This window comes from Dipodomys ordii, unplaced genomic scaffold (genome assembly GCF_000151885.1).
Source record: "Dipodomys ordii isolate 6190 unplaced genomic scaffold, Dord_2.0 Scaffold117, whole genome shotgun sequence".
NCBI classification, from domain to species: Eukaryota; Metazoa; Chordata; class Mammalia; order Rodentia; family Heteromyidae; genus Dipodomys; species Dipodomys ordii.
In genome coordinates this window covers 3,057,909-3,076,372 of record NW_012267333.1, presented here as the reverse complement: position 1 = coordinate 3,076,372, position 18,464 = coordinate 3,057,909, and the positions used below count along the sequence as shown (strand labels likewise).

The 18,464-nt window shown below is 37.3% G+C and overlaps 1 protein-coding gene across 2 annotated transcripts; it reads right to left on the bottom strand.

The window, feature by feature from the left end:
- Positions 1 to 915: 915 nt before the first annotated feature.
- LOC105995397 (olfactory receptor 5B2-like) lies at positions 916 to 7,420 on the bottom strand. 2 transcript variants are annotated; one of them, XM_013029105.1, is made up of 2 exons: positions 6,512 to 7,420; positions 916 to 945 (listed from the first exon to the last, which is right to left on the bottom strand). In XM_013029105.1, exons 1-2 carry the CDS (start codon positions 7,418 to 7,420, stop codon positions 916 to 918), a joined length of 939 nt encoding a protein of 312 aa, XP_012884559.1. The 2 variants fall into 2 exon arrangements, with proteins under 2 accessions (XP_012884559.1, XP_012884560.1); XM_013029106.1 differs by lacking the exon at positions 916 to 945 and adding an exon at positions 5,605 to 5,622 and having other exon boundaries at positions 6,515 to 7,420.
- Positions 7,421 to 18,464: the final 11,044 nt, after the last annotated feature.

Below are 18,464 nucleotides of genomic sequence, written 5' to 3'. Positions count from 1 at the left end.
CAATAAACTCAGTAAAGTTGCAGGATACCATAATGAACGTACAAAACCCTCTTGTGCTTCTACAGGTTAATGAGGAATGATTCAAATAAGGAATTATGGTAACATTCTCATTTATAGTACTATAGCAAAAACAAAAAAAAACACTGAGGGTAACTTTAGCCAAGGGAACAAAAGACATAATTTGGAAACTAGAAAACATTTCTGGACCCAGTGAAGGAAGACACAAGCCAGTGGAAAGCTATTTCACATTCATGATTGGCAAAAGGAAAGATGTGATGTATCTGAGCTATTGGTACCCAGCTTTAAAACGGGTGAGATAGAACCTCAAAAGTTGTTTTGAGTTGCATTTCCTTTATGGCCAAGGATGCAAGCGTTTCCTCATGTGTTTATTTGTCATCTTATTTCTTCTGAGAAGTCTTCTTTATACTCCTTTGCCCATTTATTGATGTCAACCACATTTTTTTATTTTTATTTTTTATTGTGAAAATATTGTACAGAGGGGTTACAATTACATTGGCAAGATAATGAGTACATTTCTTATCAAGCATTGTAGCCTCCTCCTTTGTTTCCCCTTCCGATCCCTTCCCATCCTCCACCCGCCCCCCCCCCACCCAATCTTCCCCACTACCCCCGCACCAAAGTTGTAAAGTTCATTTTTCAACATAACGACTTGTACATCTCATTGTTGCAATGGGTCCACCTGTATCCCTATTTAAATGACTTGTTTTTCCCCTTCCCCTCCACAAACTATACCGACATCAAATACAGTGAAAGCAGGTCAACCACATTTTTTAAAGACAAGTTCTCACCATGTTACCTAGACTGACTTAGAACTTTAGATTATCCTTCCTCAGCCTCCCAAGTGCTGAGATTACAGATGTACAACCATATAATACTATTATGTAAGATGTGAATTCATGAAGAGATCATTAAACTTATTTTCTTCTGTAGAGAATGAGTGAAAAATTTTAACAGGTCAGCAACTAGGGGATAACATACAATATAAAGTACCTATGATACTATATTATTCTTCTAAATAATAATATATAAGAATAATATAGTGAATAATAATGGGAGAAGAGGAATAAGCCAAATCCATCAGCTTAGTTACAGCTTTAAATAATGGTTTCTTCAAACTGAAAAGTAAGTAAATGAATTTTTCTTTGTGACATGTCAAGTCTCAAGTAAAATAGATACTTTAAAAATGGTGCAGGCTTTCATTGTCAAAATCAAACATAAATTAGGATCATTTGGGCAGTATTACAAGATTTATTTCTGTTAATCACACAGATGATTAAGACTAAGTATCAAAACAACTTTGGAGGCTCTATCTCACCCTTTTTAAAGCTGGGTGCCAATAGCTCAGAGTGGTCATCCTAGCTACCTAGGAGTGTGAGGTTGGAAGAATCATAGTTTGAGGCCAGCCTGTAGTCATGTCATGTGGGAAGCTGAGATTGGTAGCATCACAGTTGCAGGTCAGAGCAGACAGAAATATTTGAGAGACTCCATCTGTCTGGAGGAGGCTGGGCATGTTGGTATATCCTTATTAGCTATACTGGGAAGAAGCATCAAATAGATGGCTCAAGGTCCAGGATCATGCCCAAGCAGGAATTAGGATACTTTGTCAAAAATAACCAGTACAAAATAGAATTGGGAGCATGACTCAGTGGTATAACACTGTTTAGTAAACTCAAGGCCCTGTGTTCAAATCCTACTAATGACCAAAATAAAAAGTGTACAGTGTTTTTTTTTAAAAAAAGATTTCTTTTCATTTTATCTTTGTCATACTTTTCAATAGTGAGAAAGTCTTGTTTCTTTCTGTGCTGCTCTGTTTACTTGGTAAGGCTAATGACACAGGACTTGTCCATTTAAAGGTGAGACCTATAAATTCTCTCATTTTCCCCATGGTCTTTTTATGGTTGCTCTTAGACTTGGGTTCTTAGGCCACAGCTACTGTGTAAATTATATCATGTTCCTATTACTTCTCTATCGGATTATTTTCTTTGAATGTTGATTCAGTTGAGCACAATGTCTCATACCTACAATCCCAACTCTACAAGAGGCGGAGATTGTAAGGATCAGTTTGAGGCCAGCGTGGGCAAAACATTAGTAAGATTTAATCTCAACAAATAAGCAGGGCATGATGGCATGTATTCACCTGTATATCCCAGCTATGTTGGATACATAAGAGGATCATGTTCTGAGGTTAGCCTGGATACCCTTTCTACAAATAACAAACAAAAAGTACCAGAGGCATGGCACAAAGTGTGGAGAGCCTGTATAACTATCAAGAAATCCCATGTTCAAAAAAACTATTTTCTTTAAACCCATGTCCAGCTTCCACAGAAGCAATACCCAGTCTAATATCACTGGTCTAGAATTTCAGAATGATAACTAACACCCGTGGAGCTGACAGACTTGAACTAAACAACAGGCTTTCAGTGATTTTTGCCTAACAAATGCTCCTCCCATCCACCCTCTCCCGATATTCAAACATAGCTAAAAGGTTTTGACACACCCAGTCACAGGGTCCTTGCATCAATCATTTCCATCAGTCACCAAGCAGGACAGGTGCAACCCAGCACCCAGGGGTCATCAATTCTGAAGCACAGAATAACCAGTAGTGCTTTCAGAGACAGTTCTTGACCAGCTATGAGAAAATGGGAAGCTAGTCATAGTCATGCAATGTCACCTTGTCAAACCCTGGCAAATGGAGCCAGGGAAAGCAATGAGAAAAGGGCTCCCACTTATTTGTCTGACAAGAGGAACAAGTGCAAAGATGCAGATTAGTACAAGGATATAGGAACACTTGCCTGACTGTGTATCACAAACCCAATTCAATAAAACATCTGGCTATGATCATGACTCTTGAAGATCATGGCTCTTACCTAGTAACCATTGACATCAATAAGCACACAACATTGTGTACAGCTTCCTTTGTCCCAGTGAAACACTAATCTTTCCTTTCTGCTCTGGACACAGCCCAAGCCATCTTGTCCCAACATCTTTGCTGTTGTTTTATCCCGAAATCTACAAAGTTCCTTTATTGGGTGACCATGATCAAGATCTATTGTATCCATAAACTGTTTTGTTAAATGGAAACTCCTTTGGTACAACTTCTGGAAGATTAAAAACAGTTCCTTTATTGGAAATATACCTTTTCCCCCCTTAGATGTTGGCTTTGTAGTAACAGGGGTCAAAGATAAGCCATGATAATATCTCAGTGTTTAAGTACTGATCTTATTCAGATTGCCCTTTTCCCTTTCATTGCACATAAGGAAATATTTACAACTTCTTGGAATTAGGACTTGGATCCTTGGGTAGGGTAATTATTCAGACGGACACAGTATTAGATGGGAACTTTCTGCACTGTGTTTGAAAACGTTCCCTAAATCTATGATAATCATAAGATAAAGGCCATGATTTTAATGAGAACTAGAAATGTCATAAGAGGGCAAACATTTCCAAAAAGATAAAGTGAAAATTTGTTTTATACTCAGCACTGCTCAAAGACACCCTAGCACATTCAAATTGTTATTGTAAAAAAAAAATAGATGTATGGCATCTAATTGTATACAGAAAAAGAAGATATGGTCAACACACCCTGTGGGTAGTTTCTGCATGTTATAGAGCTTCTTGTGGATAAAAATTAAAGCCATAAATATTACACACTGTATAAGCATATTGAGGGTGTATTTATTACCAATGGATATTACAATGTTTATATTTTATATTGGCATTTAGAATCATTTCAATTCATTATGTAATTCACACATAGGGAGTAATTTTCCAAATAGGATTATACATTAAACATTTATATAATCTCATACTTAGTTGCTTTACATGATTTACTAAACAGTATTTATTTAGCTTGTGTCTTGCCACTTAATGAGACATCATTTCAAAGTACAAATTATGAGGTGATTACATGATGATGGCGATTTCCAGGAATTCAGTGCTTGAAAGTGGAGAGTGTGCACTCCGAGTGAGAATATAGATAAAAATTATTTTGCAAATCAGAAAGTGAATCGTAGTCCTTGAAATGCACTCCACGACTGGAAGATTTATGTATGGATGAGTCATTATGACTCTCAGTCAATCAGAGACTCCTAGCAACATCGCTGGATTTATAACTTAATTTTATCCATTCATTTTTAACAAATAATCATCAAGAATCCTCAAAGAAATACACATCTATTTAGGTGTCGAGCAGGATTGTGTAAATAAAGCACATAAAATTACTGCTGCTGTGACGTTTCAGTGCTGGTTGAGGATGATAAACAAGTGGATGAGTTATATGGTAGGGAACGGTGGTAGGATCTAGGAGGACCAGGACAGAATGAAGAGACTGTGTGAATTGGGAGGGAAGAGAGGCCATTTAATAGCAGTGGCCACATCTGTCAAGAGAGGATAACATCTCATTAGGCAGAGACCTGAATGGAGTGAGGGAATAACACACAGAGGGACTGGGGAGGCAGGGTCTACAGGTAGAATCAGGAAGAAATGTCAAGGACATTAGGATGAAAAAAAGTAGAACGAAAGGCTTAGAAGCAGAGGCAAGATGATATAATGAATAGCACACATACAAAAAAGGGATAAGTCATATAAGACAAGTCTTGTCTGGGGCGTGAATACAAGTAGGAGTGGTGAGGCTGAACGGAGAGGGGAAGGAGGCTGAGTAAGGACAAAATCCTATCAATGTGCATGAAATGGAACACTGAAGCCTGTTGAGATTAGCTTGGGGAATAGGGGGAGGTATTAGGGAGGATGATGGAAGGGGTGAGTCTGATCAGGGTATCTTAGATGCAGATATGGGATGGGTCAAAATGAAATAACTCCCCCTTGTACAACTAATCAATGCCAATCAAAATGTAAAAACAAAGAATCAATGAACAACTTTAAGCGATTCAAGCATTTTAGAAAGAAAAATAGGGAATATTGCATCTTAGAATTTTTCTTTAAGAGTGTGACTAGTACGCTGATAAGTTTTAAGCTTATTTTGCTTTTCATTTTTTTTAAATTTTACTGTGACTATTTTGTCCCTCCCGAAAAGAGTAAAATGAACACACAGATTCTACCAAATGAATTAGTCAAGGTATATAACTTATTTATTTATTTAATTGTAAAGGTGATATACAGTAGGGTTATGGTTGTATAAGTCAGGTAATGAGTATATTTCTCTTTGAGAAGCATCACCTCTTCCCTCATTTTCTCCCAAATTTTCCCTCCTGACCCCTCCTCCACAAGTTGTATAGTTCACTTTCAATATAATGTCTAGTGAGTATCACTGATACATTTGTTCACCCTTTGTCCCACCATTTCTGTGTCTCACTTTACCCTCACCAAAACAGATAAACTTACATACAAGGCAAGATGTCCAGAAACAAAATCAGCCACAGAGAAGGAAGAGAGAGAGAAAGAGAGAGAAAAAGAGAGAAAAGCAAAATAAAATCCTCTTACTTCAATTTCTTGGAGTTCATTTTGATAACACCATTTTATATGAACATAGGCACATAGCTATTGAACCTTTGTGATCTTCTCACAAGATTGGTTTCACTGTGTGAATGTGTAGAGTCCTGTATAATTTATTATGTCCAAGTATAATTATTTGTCTTTTACTATCTATTGTGTACTTTTAGATTTATAGGCATGTTCGAATTACCACATGAAGGAAACCATGTTAACCTATGTTTCCTTGGGTCTGGCTTACTTTGCTAAATATATTTTTTCCAAGTCTGTCCATTTCCTTACAAATGGTGCAATAGCATTCTTTCTAATGGAAGCATAGAATTCCATTGTGTAAATATGAGGTAAATAATTTATTCTAGGTATTTTATCTCTGTTTCTCTCCATAAAATGTACAACAATGGGAACATGTGCTTTCTTTTAAAATGTGAATTTTTCTAAGACTGTATTCTCAAGTTAGATCTCTTAGAACAGTTACTCAACTGAAGAAAGTGACAATTTTAAGTTTACATTATAATTCCCCAGTGAATTATTTAAATTAACCCAATCTTCTGTCATGTATACACACTCTCTATCACAATAGTAATCAAAAAAAAGTACCAGAGATCAGAATAGGAAAAGCAACCCTGAGGGTAAAAAAGAAACATGAAAGTTGAGGGCACCGTCGTATTTGACTTTAAAATATACAACAATCCATAGAACAAACCTAAAAATCAACACACAGACCAGTGGTATGGAAGATAACCTGAGAATGAATGCATGCATGCAGGCAATAGATTTTTGACAAAGGTACAGAGAGCAGACACTGAAAAAGAACGTCACTTCAATAAATGGTGCAACCAACAACTTTTTTTTTTTGTCGGTCGTGGGGGCTGAATGCTGGGCCTGGGTGCTGTCCCTCAGCTCTTCAGCTCAAGGCTAGTGCTTTACCACTTGAGTCACAGCACCACCTCTGGCTTTTTTCTGCTTATGTGGTACTGAGGAATCGAACCCAGGGCCTCAGACATGTGAAGCAAACACTCCACCACTGAGCCACCTTCCCAGCAACCACCTTTTTGAATGCACTTTTGACCTCCTTGTTCCTCAGGCTGTAGACCACAGGGTTCAGCATGGGGATGACCATTGTGTAAAACACGGATGCGATTTTGTCAGTGTCCATAGAGTGACTGGAGCTGGGTGGTATGTACATGAAGATGATTGTCCCATAGAAAATGGAAACTGCAGCAAAGTGGGAGGCGCAGGTGGACAAGGCTTTCTGGTATCCCACGGAGGAACTCATCTTTAGAAGATTGATGAATATGAATAGGTAGGATACCAGGATAACCAGAAGGGCAAAAAAGATATTGAAACTGGCTACATAAACAAGAACCTGCTCATTCACATGTCTGTCAGAACAAGACAGAGCCATGACGGCTGGGATATCACAGAAAAAGTGATGGACCACATTGGACTCACAGAAGGAGAGACTGAATGTTTCCCCAGTGTGAAAGGAAGCATTCAGGAAACCTCCGACATAGCAACCTACAGCCAGACATATGCACACAGTTGATGTCATGGTGGTGGTGTAATGCAGGGGTTTGCAAACAGCTGAATAGCGGTCATAAGCCATTGCCGCCAAGAGTAAATTTTCCACACTGGCGAAGCTTCCGAAGAAGAATGTCTGAGCAGCACAAGCATGATAGGAAATGACTTTGCTTCCTGTAAGGAGTCCAGCCATGGTGGTGGGAGTGACAGCTGAGGAATAGCAAAAGTCTGCCAGAGAAAGATTACCCAGGAAGAAGTACATGGGGGTGTGGAGATGAGAGTCCAAGAGAATCAGCAGGACCATCCCCAGATTCCCAACGACATTGATGAGGTAGATGAGGGTGATCATGATGAAGAGAGGGACTAGTAGTTCTGGGACATTGGTTAGCCCCAGCAGGATGAACTCTGTCACCTCTGTTCTGTTCTCCATCAGTGTTACTTAGGCTGTGGCTTCAATGACTGCAATGACATGGAAGTGGTTGGATAGAAATAGGCATCATTTTATTGTGGTAATACCGTGTGTTTCAATATTCTCCCGAAACAAAGCATGAACATCAGCAAAACTGTGCACGAATTATCTCTAGAACCTCAGACTGTCTAGTGAGAGAATCTTTCTGGATCACATCTGCATTTAAAAAAACATTTATCTAGCTTAAATTGAGATTTCAAAATCTTTTTTTAGGGTTATATATTTTATTTTTAAAAATGCTATTTCGGTACTTGGGAAAATTTTAGTTTACAGTTCCTCCCTTTTTAAATAAGTTTTTTATTGTGAAAATGCTGTACAGAGGTGTTAGTTACATGAGCAAGATAATGAGTACATTTTTATCAAGCATTGTTGCTTCCTCCTTTGTTTTCCCCCTACCATCCCTTCCCTCCTGCCTCCTCAACTACCCCCCCACAACTAAATTGTAAAGTTCGTCTTCGACATAACGTCTTGTATATCTCTTTGTTGTAATGGGTCCACCTGTATCCCTATTTAAACAATTTGTTTTTTCCTTCCCCTCCCCAAATGATACTGACATCAAATACAGTGAAAGCAGGGGTTATACCATGGGGGAGGGACATACAAAGCAACAAAAAAAATCACATGGTACCTTATAAATACATTAGAAACAATAGCAAGAAAGAAAACACTATTTGTGTACCTAACTTGGGGTTCATTTTGCTTAAGATAATCTTATCTGACCTTTTCTGCTTGTCCCAAACATACACTAGTTATTGCAAATAAGTGAAACCATGGGACCTATGTTTCTTTGGGCCTGGCTTACTTCACTTAATGTAATTTTTTTAAAACAACATTGAGATTCCTCCTCAACCCAGTTAGAATGGCTATAATCAAGAACTCTAATAACAACAGATGCTGGAGGGGATGTGGACAGAATGGAACTCTACTGCATTGTTGGTGGGAGTGTAAAGTTGTTCAACCACTTTGGAAAGTAGTATGGAGGTTCCTCAAAAGACTCCACATAGAGCTCCCCTATGACCAGCAATCCTACTTTTGGGCATTTACCCAAATGTTCACAAACAAGACCACACTAAAGCTACCAGCATGACTATGTTTATTGCAGCATTATTTAAACCAACCCAGATGCCCCTCAGTAGATGAATGGATCAAGAAAATGTGATACACACACACACACACACACACACACACACACACACACACACACAGAGGAATTCTATGCTTCCATGAAAAAGAATGAAACTACCCCATTTGTTAGGAAATGGAAAGACTTGGAAAAAATATATCAAAATCTTAACAAAATATTCTAGATGAAGTCAGTGAGATTAATCTGTCAATCATTCAATCTTTTCTTAGCATGGTGAATTCCTGGTTGCTAATGTGCCAGGAACTGTTCTAGGCCCTTTTGTATCAGTTTATCAAGCTGAATAGTTATTACTTCTGTATGAATTGAATTGTGAGGGTTGTAATATAATTGTAGCCACTCAGAAATACAAGTTAGCAGTCTAGCTTTGGTCCCAGGTGGAGTGGTTAACTACTACATTCAATGAATTTAAATCAATTTATAGTAGAACTGAGTTCAATTGAACTTAACTCAATTTATACTTACTAACATTCTTCATTATTCTAAAGTCAGTATTTGAGGTTTTCCATGAATTAAATGAGGGATACTGAATAGAAGATGTGGTGAGATGGCTGGAGCAGGAGGAACGGCTATAACCAGCAGAGACAGCTCTGACTTTAGGTACAGAGCTTTAGGTACATTTCAGCCTTACATGTACAACAAAAGCCTCCTCATTCTAATGTAACATTTTCTCCATGTGTAGAATTCAGATGGTAGTGAGGTATTTTTGTCAGAATTAAATAAGATACTATACTGATCACGAATAAAGTGCTGCATGTTCGGTTCATCCAGACAATTGCTCGCTGATGGCTTGTGAGTGTCTGGGAAAGGAAGCACCAACATGTAGGGCTTCCAGTGTGGATGAGTTTCAAGTCCTTCCTTCCATTCTTTCTCCTTTGCTAGTGGACAGACACTATGTGCACCGAGATTTTCTGTGTTTCTTCCCCTTCTCCCATGATTTACACTGTTCATAAACTGCCCACAGGTGGACACCAAATCTACGGAGACTTTATTTGTCCTCTCTCCACCCCATCACCCAATAATTTACACCGTGTCCATGCTCTCCACATGTGACTGATGCTCTGGACGACCGCCAGGAGCCAGTCCTGTGCTTCATCCCCACATTTAGCGCTAGTTGAACGAGTGTTCTTTTTCTCATTTACTATCATTCCATGGCTGAGTCAAAGTTAGTAGGGGTTGGGAGTTTCCAGTTTGTTTAGCTTATAGCTCTGCTTTTGTGGACAAAAGCAGAAGGTTCTAAAGTGCAGAAGATTCTAAAGTTGAATCTATGGCAAGGTAGGACCAAGATGCTAAAATCTTTTTGTTTGAAGTTGCTTTGGAAGTCTAACTAGTACCTAGTAACTAATACTCCATATTGTTTTATTCATTTTCCTTTTACAACTCCACTATATAAGTCTAATCCACCAGGTCTTTATGCATATCCATTTTCATCATAGATTCTGCTCCAAAACACATGATAAGAGCTTTATGTATAAATGCACATGTTACTGTGTATGGGTGCATTTATTGCCTAGATGTATGTAGGTTGGCACTATTCTCATTTTTTCTTATTGCTATTAAAGGAACTGATAATTTTGAAGCTAAGTAATATTTTACAACTCTATGGGTACATTTAGGAAGAGTCAATATTTAAATGCAACTTAATTCTAAGTAAAAGCTTGTCCATGTAGCCACATGATTGTATTTGTAGATGAGCAATACTTATGAGATCAAGGGACGAAGGGGGAGAGTGTTTAAATTCAGGTCAGATTCTGATGATTTATTAGGTCCATGTAGTATAAAGAAGAATCATTAGCCAGGTGCACACAAATAATCAAAGCACTTGGAAGGTAGAGGTAGGAAAATTGTGAATTGGAAGGCTAACCTAAGCTTCATAGAACTTACCTCAAAAACAAACATGGTTCAAAAAAATGTACTCATTACATGACATGTAACTGTAACCTCACCTCTACAATAAGAATAAAACATAACAAAATGCTGAAACAAGGATACAGGTTGACCCATTGTAACAATGAGATGTACAAGACACTATGTTAAAAATGAACTTTACAACTGGGTGGGGGGAGGGAGGAAGTGGGAGGTAGGTAGGGAAGGGATGCTGGGGGAAAACTAAAGAGGGGGTAACAATGCTCAATAGGAAATGTACTCATTACCTTACTCATGTAACTGTAACCCCTCTGTACAGTATCTTTACAATAAAGAAGAGTTATTAAATTAAAAATATAAAGTAGGAGCTGGAAAGGTGGCTCAGTGGTAGAGTGCTTGCCTTGCATGCCTGAGGCCCTGGGTTCAGTTCCTCAGCACTACATAAGCAAAAAGAAAAAAGTGGTGCTGTGGCTCAAGTGGTAGAGCACTAGCCTTGAGCAGAAGAGCTGAGGAACAGCATCCAGGCCTAGAATTCAGGCACCACGACCAGACCCCCCCCCGCAAAAAAAATAATGTATAAAGCAAAACAACAACAAAAAAAGACCATGCTACTCTGTTTTTATTTCATTCTTTTTGTTTTATCTCCAATAAGAAATACCCAGGGAACAAATTGAAATTGTCACCTATTTAACCAGTGTATCACCAATATTTTTGGCTTATATTAGAAAATCCTCACCAATATAATGTTTTAGTAGTATCACCAAATGCTTTGCTCTCAGAACTTGAGCATCTCTATACTTTAGGCTCACCTTGGTGTTTTAGAATCATGTTCAGCACTTCAATTCCTGTCCTAAGCTCATAGAAGGAGTTGAGGGAGATGCATATACTGTACTCATTTGTATGGATTGCAGTTCCAACTGTAATTGGTACCTTGAATAGAAGCTTACCTTGTTCCCTGGAAACAAATGCTAGTCGATCCTGTGCAATGAATTTGAAACCAGTAAGTTCTCCCACAGAATAATGTGTTGTTGGAGTAGCTCTATTGAAGGTTATAGCAAAGGGGTCTAAGCTCTTTGAGACAGGGAAGTGTAAAGAAAACGTGTCTCACATCTCATTTAAGTCCTGAATCTATCATGAATCCCGTGTACTTGGAAGACTCACCGCATCCCGTTTTAACAAAAGATGAAAAAGATGTTCCCTCTAACGCAACCCATGGAATTGTATTTGTAAATAGCAAATAAAGCAAAACCTACAAAACAGCTTGCCGGGTGACTTATTGTTACTACCACTACTACTACTATTATAAAAATCACTTAATATAATTTTAACCCTGTGAGTCTTTTTCTTCACCATGACTCATAGTGTATCTTCAGGCTGGACAAGACTTGGCATGTAATAATAGAGCTTGACATTCAGATAAATGTATCAAGAGCACACAGCTCCATGTGTTTAGTGGGAACATCTACTCCCTCTAAAATAAAGTTACCTGGCATGAAGCTGGACTTCAGAGACCAATGCATGCAAACCAGCAGGGAATTCTGAATAAGAGACAGCGTACTTCATCCCACTTTGCGAGAGAAGAAGCAATTGCACTTCCTATAGGAGTCAGCTGAGTGTATTTTAAATTTGTGTGCACATAACTTTGAACTGCTTGTTATTTATGATTTTTAATCTTTAGCTTAAATGTAAATGACGAAATGTGCTACGGATACTTTTTAGTGTGCAGCTCTAACATTTGGCCAAATGTGAATTCATTAACTAATACAGCCCGTCACAATATATTTACTCAATCTTTATGGCCAACTTAATCACTCTCACAGCTCCTGGAAAACATTACGAATTTATTTTCATATATTTTTGCCTTTTGCAATAATGTCCTAGACTAGAATCCCAGAATGTGTAACCTTTTAAAAATATTTATTATCTCTTAAAAGTTGTACAAAGGGGTTTAAATTCAACACGTCAGTTTGGGAGTACAACACATCTTGATCAGTGTCATCCTTTTCCACATTTCCCTCCATCTCTCACAACCCCACGCATCCCTTCCATTTTCCTAGTTCCATTTCCATATGCATACATTGAATGTAATGATTGCATCCACTCACATAGAATACATAGTCTTCTGTCCTGACACTCATTTTATCATAACATATCTGCCATCCATCAGTTTTGCTTCCTATTTCAGTAGTAAAATCTTCTAATTGAGAAGTAATTTCCATTTCTGTGTTAGGGAAATTTGTGCTAGTTCTATTTTTGGTGATGGCAAATAAAATTTATCTTACGCTTTACTTCCCTCCTTAATAGGAAACATGGCTGCTTTCCTGGATCAAAGGTTTCCTAGGCATCTGGTCAGATCCTGTTGTTAGGACTCTAGTCTAATTCTTTCAGAAAAATATTCCTCTTCTGAGATTATCTAGTTTGTGGCAGATGCAGCTTTCTTTCTGTATCTACATGCACAATGATTCCAGCTAAAAATGTACGTGGTATGAAGATTACTTCATTCCTTGCAAAGAACTACTGAGAATCTTGAATTCTGCACCATATATCTGAAACCTTTGCTGTAGAAGAATGAGTAAATTGTACAGGAGAGCTATTTCTTAAATACAGGCAAAAGTGTTTCCTTGAAATTGTCTATTACCTTCTGCCAACCACAGTTTATTTATTTGTGAAACAGACTTAGATGTATTATGTCTAATACATCTTAGCATCATGAAATCAGGAAGAGTTATGTAAGGACTATGAAAAGCATTAATTAAACAATGGGCTATTGTTTAAGCCACATTGCATATCTTCAATACATATAAACCTGGAATGGTAGCGATTATTATCAGGATGGAACGTAGAGAAGGTAGGCAGTAATCCGCTGGTTTCAAGGTGAGACATTTTGTAGCTTTATTATTTCTAGCTTTTTTGTAGCTTTATTATTTGCTAGCTTTATTATTTCTGTGTTCTTACATTCTATGTTTGTTCTCACTCTTTTTTTAAAATCTCCTGTTAATGGTGTTGCCAGATGCTCTGCTTTGAACCCAGGGATTTCTCTGGCTTAATTTCTATCTGGCAAAGCACATTTTAACTTGTGTCTTTTACCTTATTTAGACTCATTCTTACTGTAATGGTTGTTATCTTCTCTAGGCCCTTCCATGTATTAGCTGACATAACAGGGCTTCCAATGAATTGTGCTTGCCAAAAGTTTACCCGCTCTGGACAGGATCTGCTTTAATTAATTTATTTTATTTTTAGCAGTTGTTATGTTTTACGAACACCGTATTGCCCATACTCAATTTAATCACTGTGCACAGTTCATTTTACCATGTAATGCAACATAATCTTAGGTATCAGGGACTAGAATGTGGATATTTGGGGGGGATCAACATTAAGCCAGCCAAGCTCCGGGTTTTTACTCATGGTAAGCAACCACTGTGCCACTCTTGTTTATATCCAGCCCTCCTCATGCCAATGTTTCAGAGAAAATATTCAAAGTGATTAAAACTGCAGAAATGCATAGAAAAATGCAATTTCCTCATGATTTCAACGATAGTTCTTCACCCAAAGAGAACATTGACTATAAAAAGCTTACCTCGATCTTTGAAAAGAAAGGAAACTCACTCTTAAAATTGTGAGTGTCTGAAAGCAGAAATTCATCACCGGAGAAATCCTCATGCACTTATCTGTCCCACATTCGTTGAGATCTCGAGCAGGAGAGAAGGAGGATGAACGCAGAGCTCGGGAGGCTGGACTTAGGTCTTTTATGTACTGCACAGAGTTCTGTGTACTTGAAAGTAATTTACCTTGCTTGAGCTCAGGTTCCGCACTTGTGAAGTGAGAAATGATAGAGGTATCTGTACTGCGGCTTCACAGAATTGTCTCTATGGAGAGCAAATGAGGCCGTGCCTTTAGAGATCTCAGTAAAATGTTATCTTCTTCAGAAAACAGTTTACTGCTTATCTCATTGCAATTTCTGTGCAGTGAGTGTGATACTAGAAATCCTCCATCAAGTGAAAGCAAGTGTGTGTGCTAAAAGTATTGGCACTCACTTTGATAAATGGTGAGCAAAGGTGCTGTGGGTAGAGCTTTATCTATTTCAAACAATGACATGTGAAGTTAAAGTTATGATATAATTTCAGAGCTCACTGACTGGAAACCAGATCTTATAAACATGGAACACTCTTGGGTAACAGTTTCCCTTTGAGAGCAATCATTTCTCTTCATCTCATTTACCTGATGATGAAGCAATTAAGCTGTAAACAAGGATATTTTTCTAATACTTAGCACAAAATACATGACATACTCCATCAGAAAGAATGACATTGCCCCATTTGTCAGGAAATGGAAAGACTTGGAAAAAATTATATCAAGTGAAGTAAGCCAGGCCCAAAGAAACATAGGTCCCATGGTTTCCCTTATTTGCAATAACTAGTATATGTCTGGGACAAGCAGAAAAGGTCAGATAAGATGATGTTAAGCGAAATGATCCCCAAGATGGGGACACAAGTGGTTTTTCTCTCTTGCTATTGTTTCTAGTGTATTTATAATGAACCATGTGATTATTTTTGTTCCTTCTTATGTTTCTCCCCCAGGGTATAACCTCTGCTTTCACTGTATTTGATGTTGGTGCCCTGCATGTTCTATATACACTTCTCTAATTTGGGAAGGGGGAGGGAAAAATAAAATGCTTAAATAGGGATACAGGTTGACCCACTGTAACAATGAGATGTACAAGACACTATGTTGAAAAATTTAGGTGGGGGGTGGGGAGGAGTGTTGTTGTTGAGGTGGGAGGGAAGGGATGGTAGGGAAAACACAAAGGAGGAGGCAACAATGCTTGATAAGAAATATATTCATTACCTTGCTCATGTAACTGTAACCCCTCTGTACAGTATTTTTAAAATAAAATGTATTAAAAAGAATTGGCACAGATAAAAATATGTGTAATTGTATAATTTTATTAAATCATAACACATGAATTTGATTAAGTTGTTACACACATTAATAGTGTGTTCAATTCATTAACATCTGCTATGTTACTAATATTTGTGGTATAGGCTCAGTATTTGTTTTGGTTTCCATCATGATCTTATTTGCTCCTTTGCATCTTGTTTTGTGTTATAACTTACCTCAGGGTTCCTAAAATTTTATGAGACTGATTAATAATATTCATGATGGTCCTTATGGTCAACTAAAAATATGAGGTATGTCAAAGATGTGGACATTAGAATATAGTCTGTCACTGATAGTTCTGTTCAAACATTTCATTCAGATCTGTAAGAAGATGAGCTTTTTTTCCATCCTGATGGTGTTGGTGGTCTATCCACTTCCCATGGCACACATTGTCCATACGGTGGCCAATATATATACATATTCATAAACACTAAAAGAAAGGATTATATTCCAATCTCTTTAATGAATATAGATGCAAAACTTCTTAACAAAATACTTGCTTACCAGATTTAACAACTAATAAAAAGAAAATCATATATTAAATCAAATTGTTTTCATCCTAGGGATGAAAGGCTAGTTCAATATATGTAAGTCAGTAAATGTAACACATTAACAAAATCAAAGGCAAGAATCACATGATCATCTCAATACATGCAGAAAAAGTCTTTGATATAATCCAAAATCCTTTTATGATAAAAGTTCTGAAGATGCTAGGAATTAAAGGCTATTGATGACAAACCTACAGCCAACATCACACTAAATGACGTAAAACTAAAAATATTTATTCTTTAGGAATGCGACAAAGATATCCACTCTTTGTGCTTCTTTTTAGTGAAGTACTAGGATTCTAGCCTGAGCAATAAGGAAAAGCAGATATAAAAGTGATCTAAATTGGAGAGGAAGAAATCAAGCTATTACCATTGGCAGATGATGTGAGCTTCTATCTAAAGGATCATAGAGATTCAATTCCAAGCTCTTGAGTTCATATATAACTTTGGCAAGGTAGTATGATACGAAATCAACTCACAAAAATCAGTAGCTTTTCTGTATGCCAATAATGAGCAGATAGAAAAATCAGAAAAACAATTCTGTTTGCAATGGTCTCAAATGAAAAAAAAATCCTAGGAATAAACATAATCAAAGAAGTGAAGAACTTGTAAAATGAAAACCACAAACCTCTGAAGAAATTGAAGACACCAAGAAATGGGAAAGCCTCTAATGTTCTCAGATTGATTGAATGATATTGTGAAAATGGCTGTACTGCCAAAGGCTAGCTAAATTCAATGCAATACCCATCAAAATACCAATTCTTCACATAGAGAGAAAACAATCCAGAAATTCACATGGAATCACAAAAGGCCTTGAATCACCAAAGCAATATTGGGGCAGTGGGCAAGGCGAAGGGGAGTGAAGAAAGCAATGTTGCAGGTATCAGAATTCTAGACTTTAAACTTTCCTACAGAGCTATAGTGACAAAACCAGCTTGGTGCTGGCACAAAAATAGGGCTGAAGACCAATGGAACAGACTCTAAAACTCAAAAATAAACCCATATATCTACAGCCACAGCCATCTGATATTGGACAAGGGACTCAAAAATATATCTTGGAATAAAGATAGTCTCTTCAACAAATGATGTTGGGAAAACCGGATGTCCATATGGAGAACACTAAAATTGGATCCTAATCTGTCACCATGTACTAAAATCACTTCAAAATGGATCAAAGATTCCAGTATAATACCTGAAACCTTGAAACTACTGCAGGCAAGAGTAGGTAAAATACTAGAATTTATTGGCAGAGGAGGCAAATTTCAGAGTAGAATTCCAGAGACCCAGCAAATAGGAAAGATTATTGACAAATGAGATTTCATCATCAAGCTAAAAAGTTTCTGCATAGCAAATGACAGAGTCACTAGGTTAAACAGATAGCCTACAAAATGTGAGAAGATTTTTGCTACACATCGGACAAAGACCTACTATCCAGAATATACAAGGATCTCAAAAATTAACCACCCAAAGGATTGACATATCAATTAATACATGAGCAAGAAAGCTAAACAGAAACTTCTCAGAAGAATTAAATTGTCCAAAAGACACAGGAAGAAATGCTCAACAACTTTTGCCATAAAGGAGATCCAAATCAAAACAATATTGAGATTTTTGCCTCACCTTAGCAAGAACGACCTATGTCTAGAATAAAAATAACAATTCCTACACATAGTAACTTCTTTCCACATAGAGAACTGCTCTTTCCTACTCTGATACATGTGTTAATGAGAAGGTTCTTGTTTATGTAGCCTATCTACAAATAATGACTACAGAAGCTCAATGTCCATACTGTCAAAGAGGTTAGATGATATACTTGTCTAGATATGGCAGCTTATCTCCTCTAGAGTTAAGCAAAACTTACTTTTTATATTTTTACATTCACACATACCCAATACATAAAGTTAGACCAGCCAGACTAAAGAGAATTAAAAAAACCCTTCCTATTTATAGAAGACAATAATAAACATTATCCAACACTAGTCATGTTGAAATATTGCTAACTGCATTATGAAGCCAATTAATTCTGGAGAGTAGGAAACAGCTCTTCTTAAGACACTAATTGTGTGTTTGTTTGTTTTTTTGGTCTCTGGAGAAAATTCCATTTCAAATTGTTTTCCTAGGACTCTTGTCCAATGTTTTGAAAAAACTTTTTTTCTTATCCATTTTCTCCACTACCACTCTTGAAATATATGCGTTGCAAAACTACCAAATGCAAAATTAAGAAAGGTGATGCATTCATAAATGTAAAGCAAAAGAAATCATACTCTATTTCTTTCACTAAATGAAGAGTTTTTGGATATGAGACAATAGAGAAAATTTATTGAGCAAAATGAATATATTAAGTCAGCACAGAAGACTGCAGTTACTTTGTAAATTAAAATTGGTCTTTTGGGATTGGGAGAGATTGATTGGTTACATGTATCAGCTACAGTTACTTGCAATAGTTTTTAGCTGTCAGGGTGGAATGAAAGTCTGCAGACTTTCAAAGTGGAAAGCTTGTGCCATGTTGAGT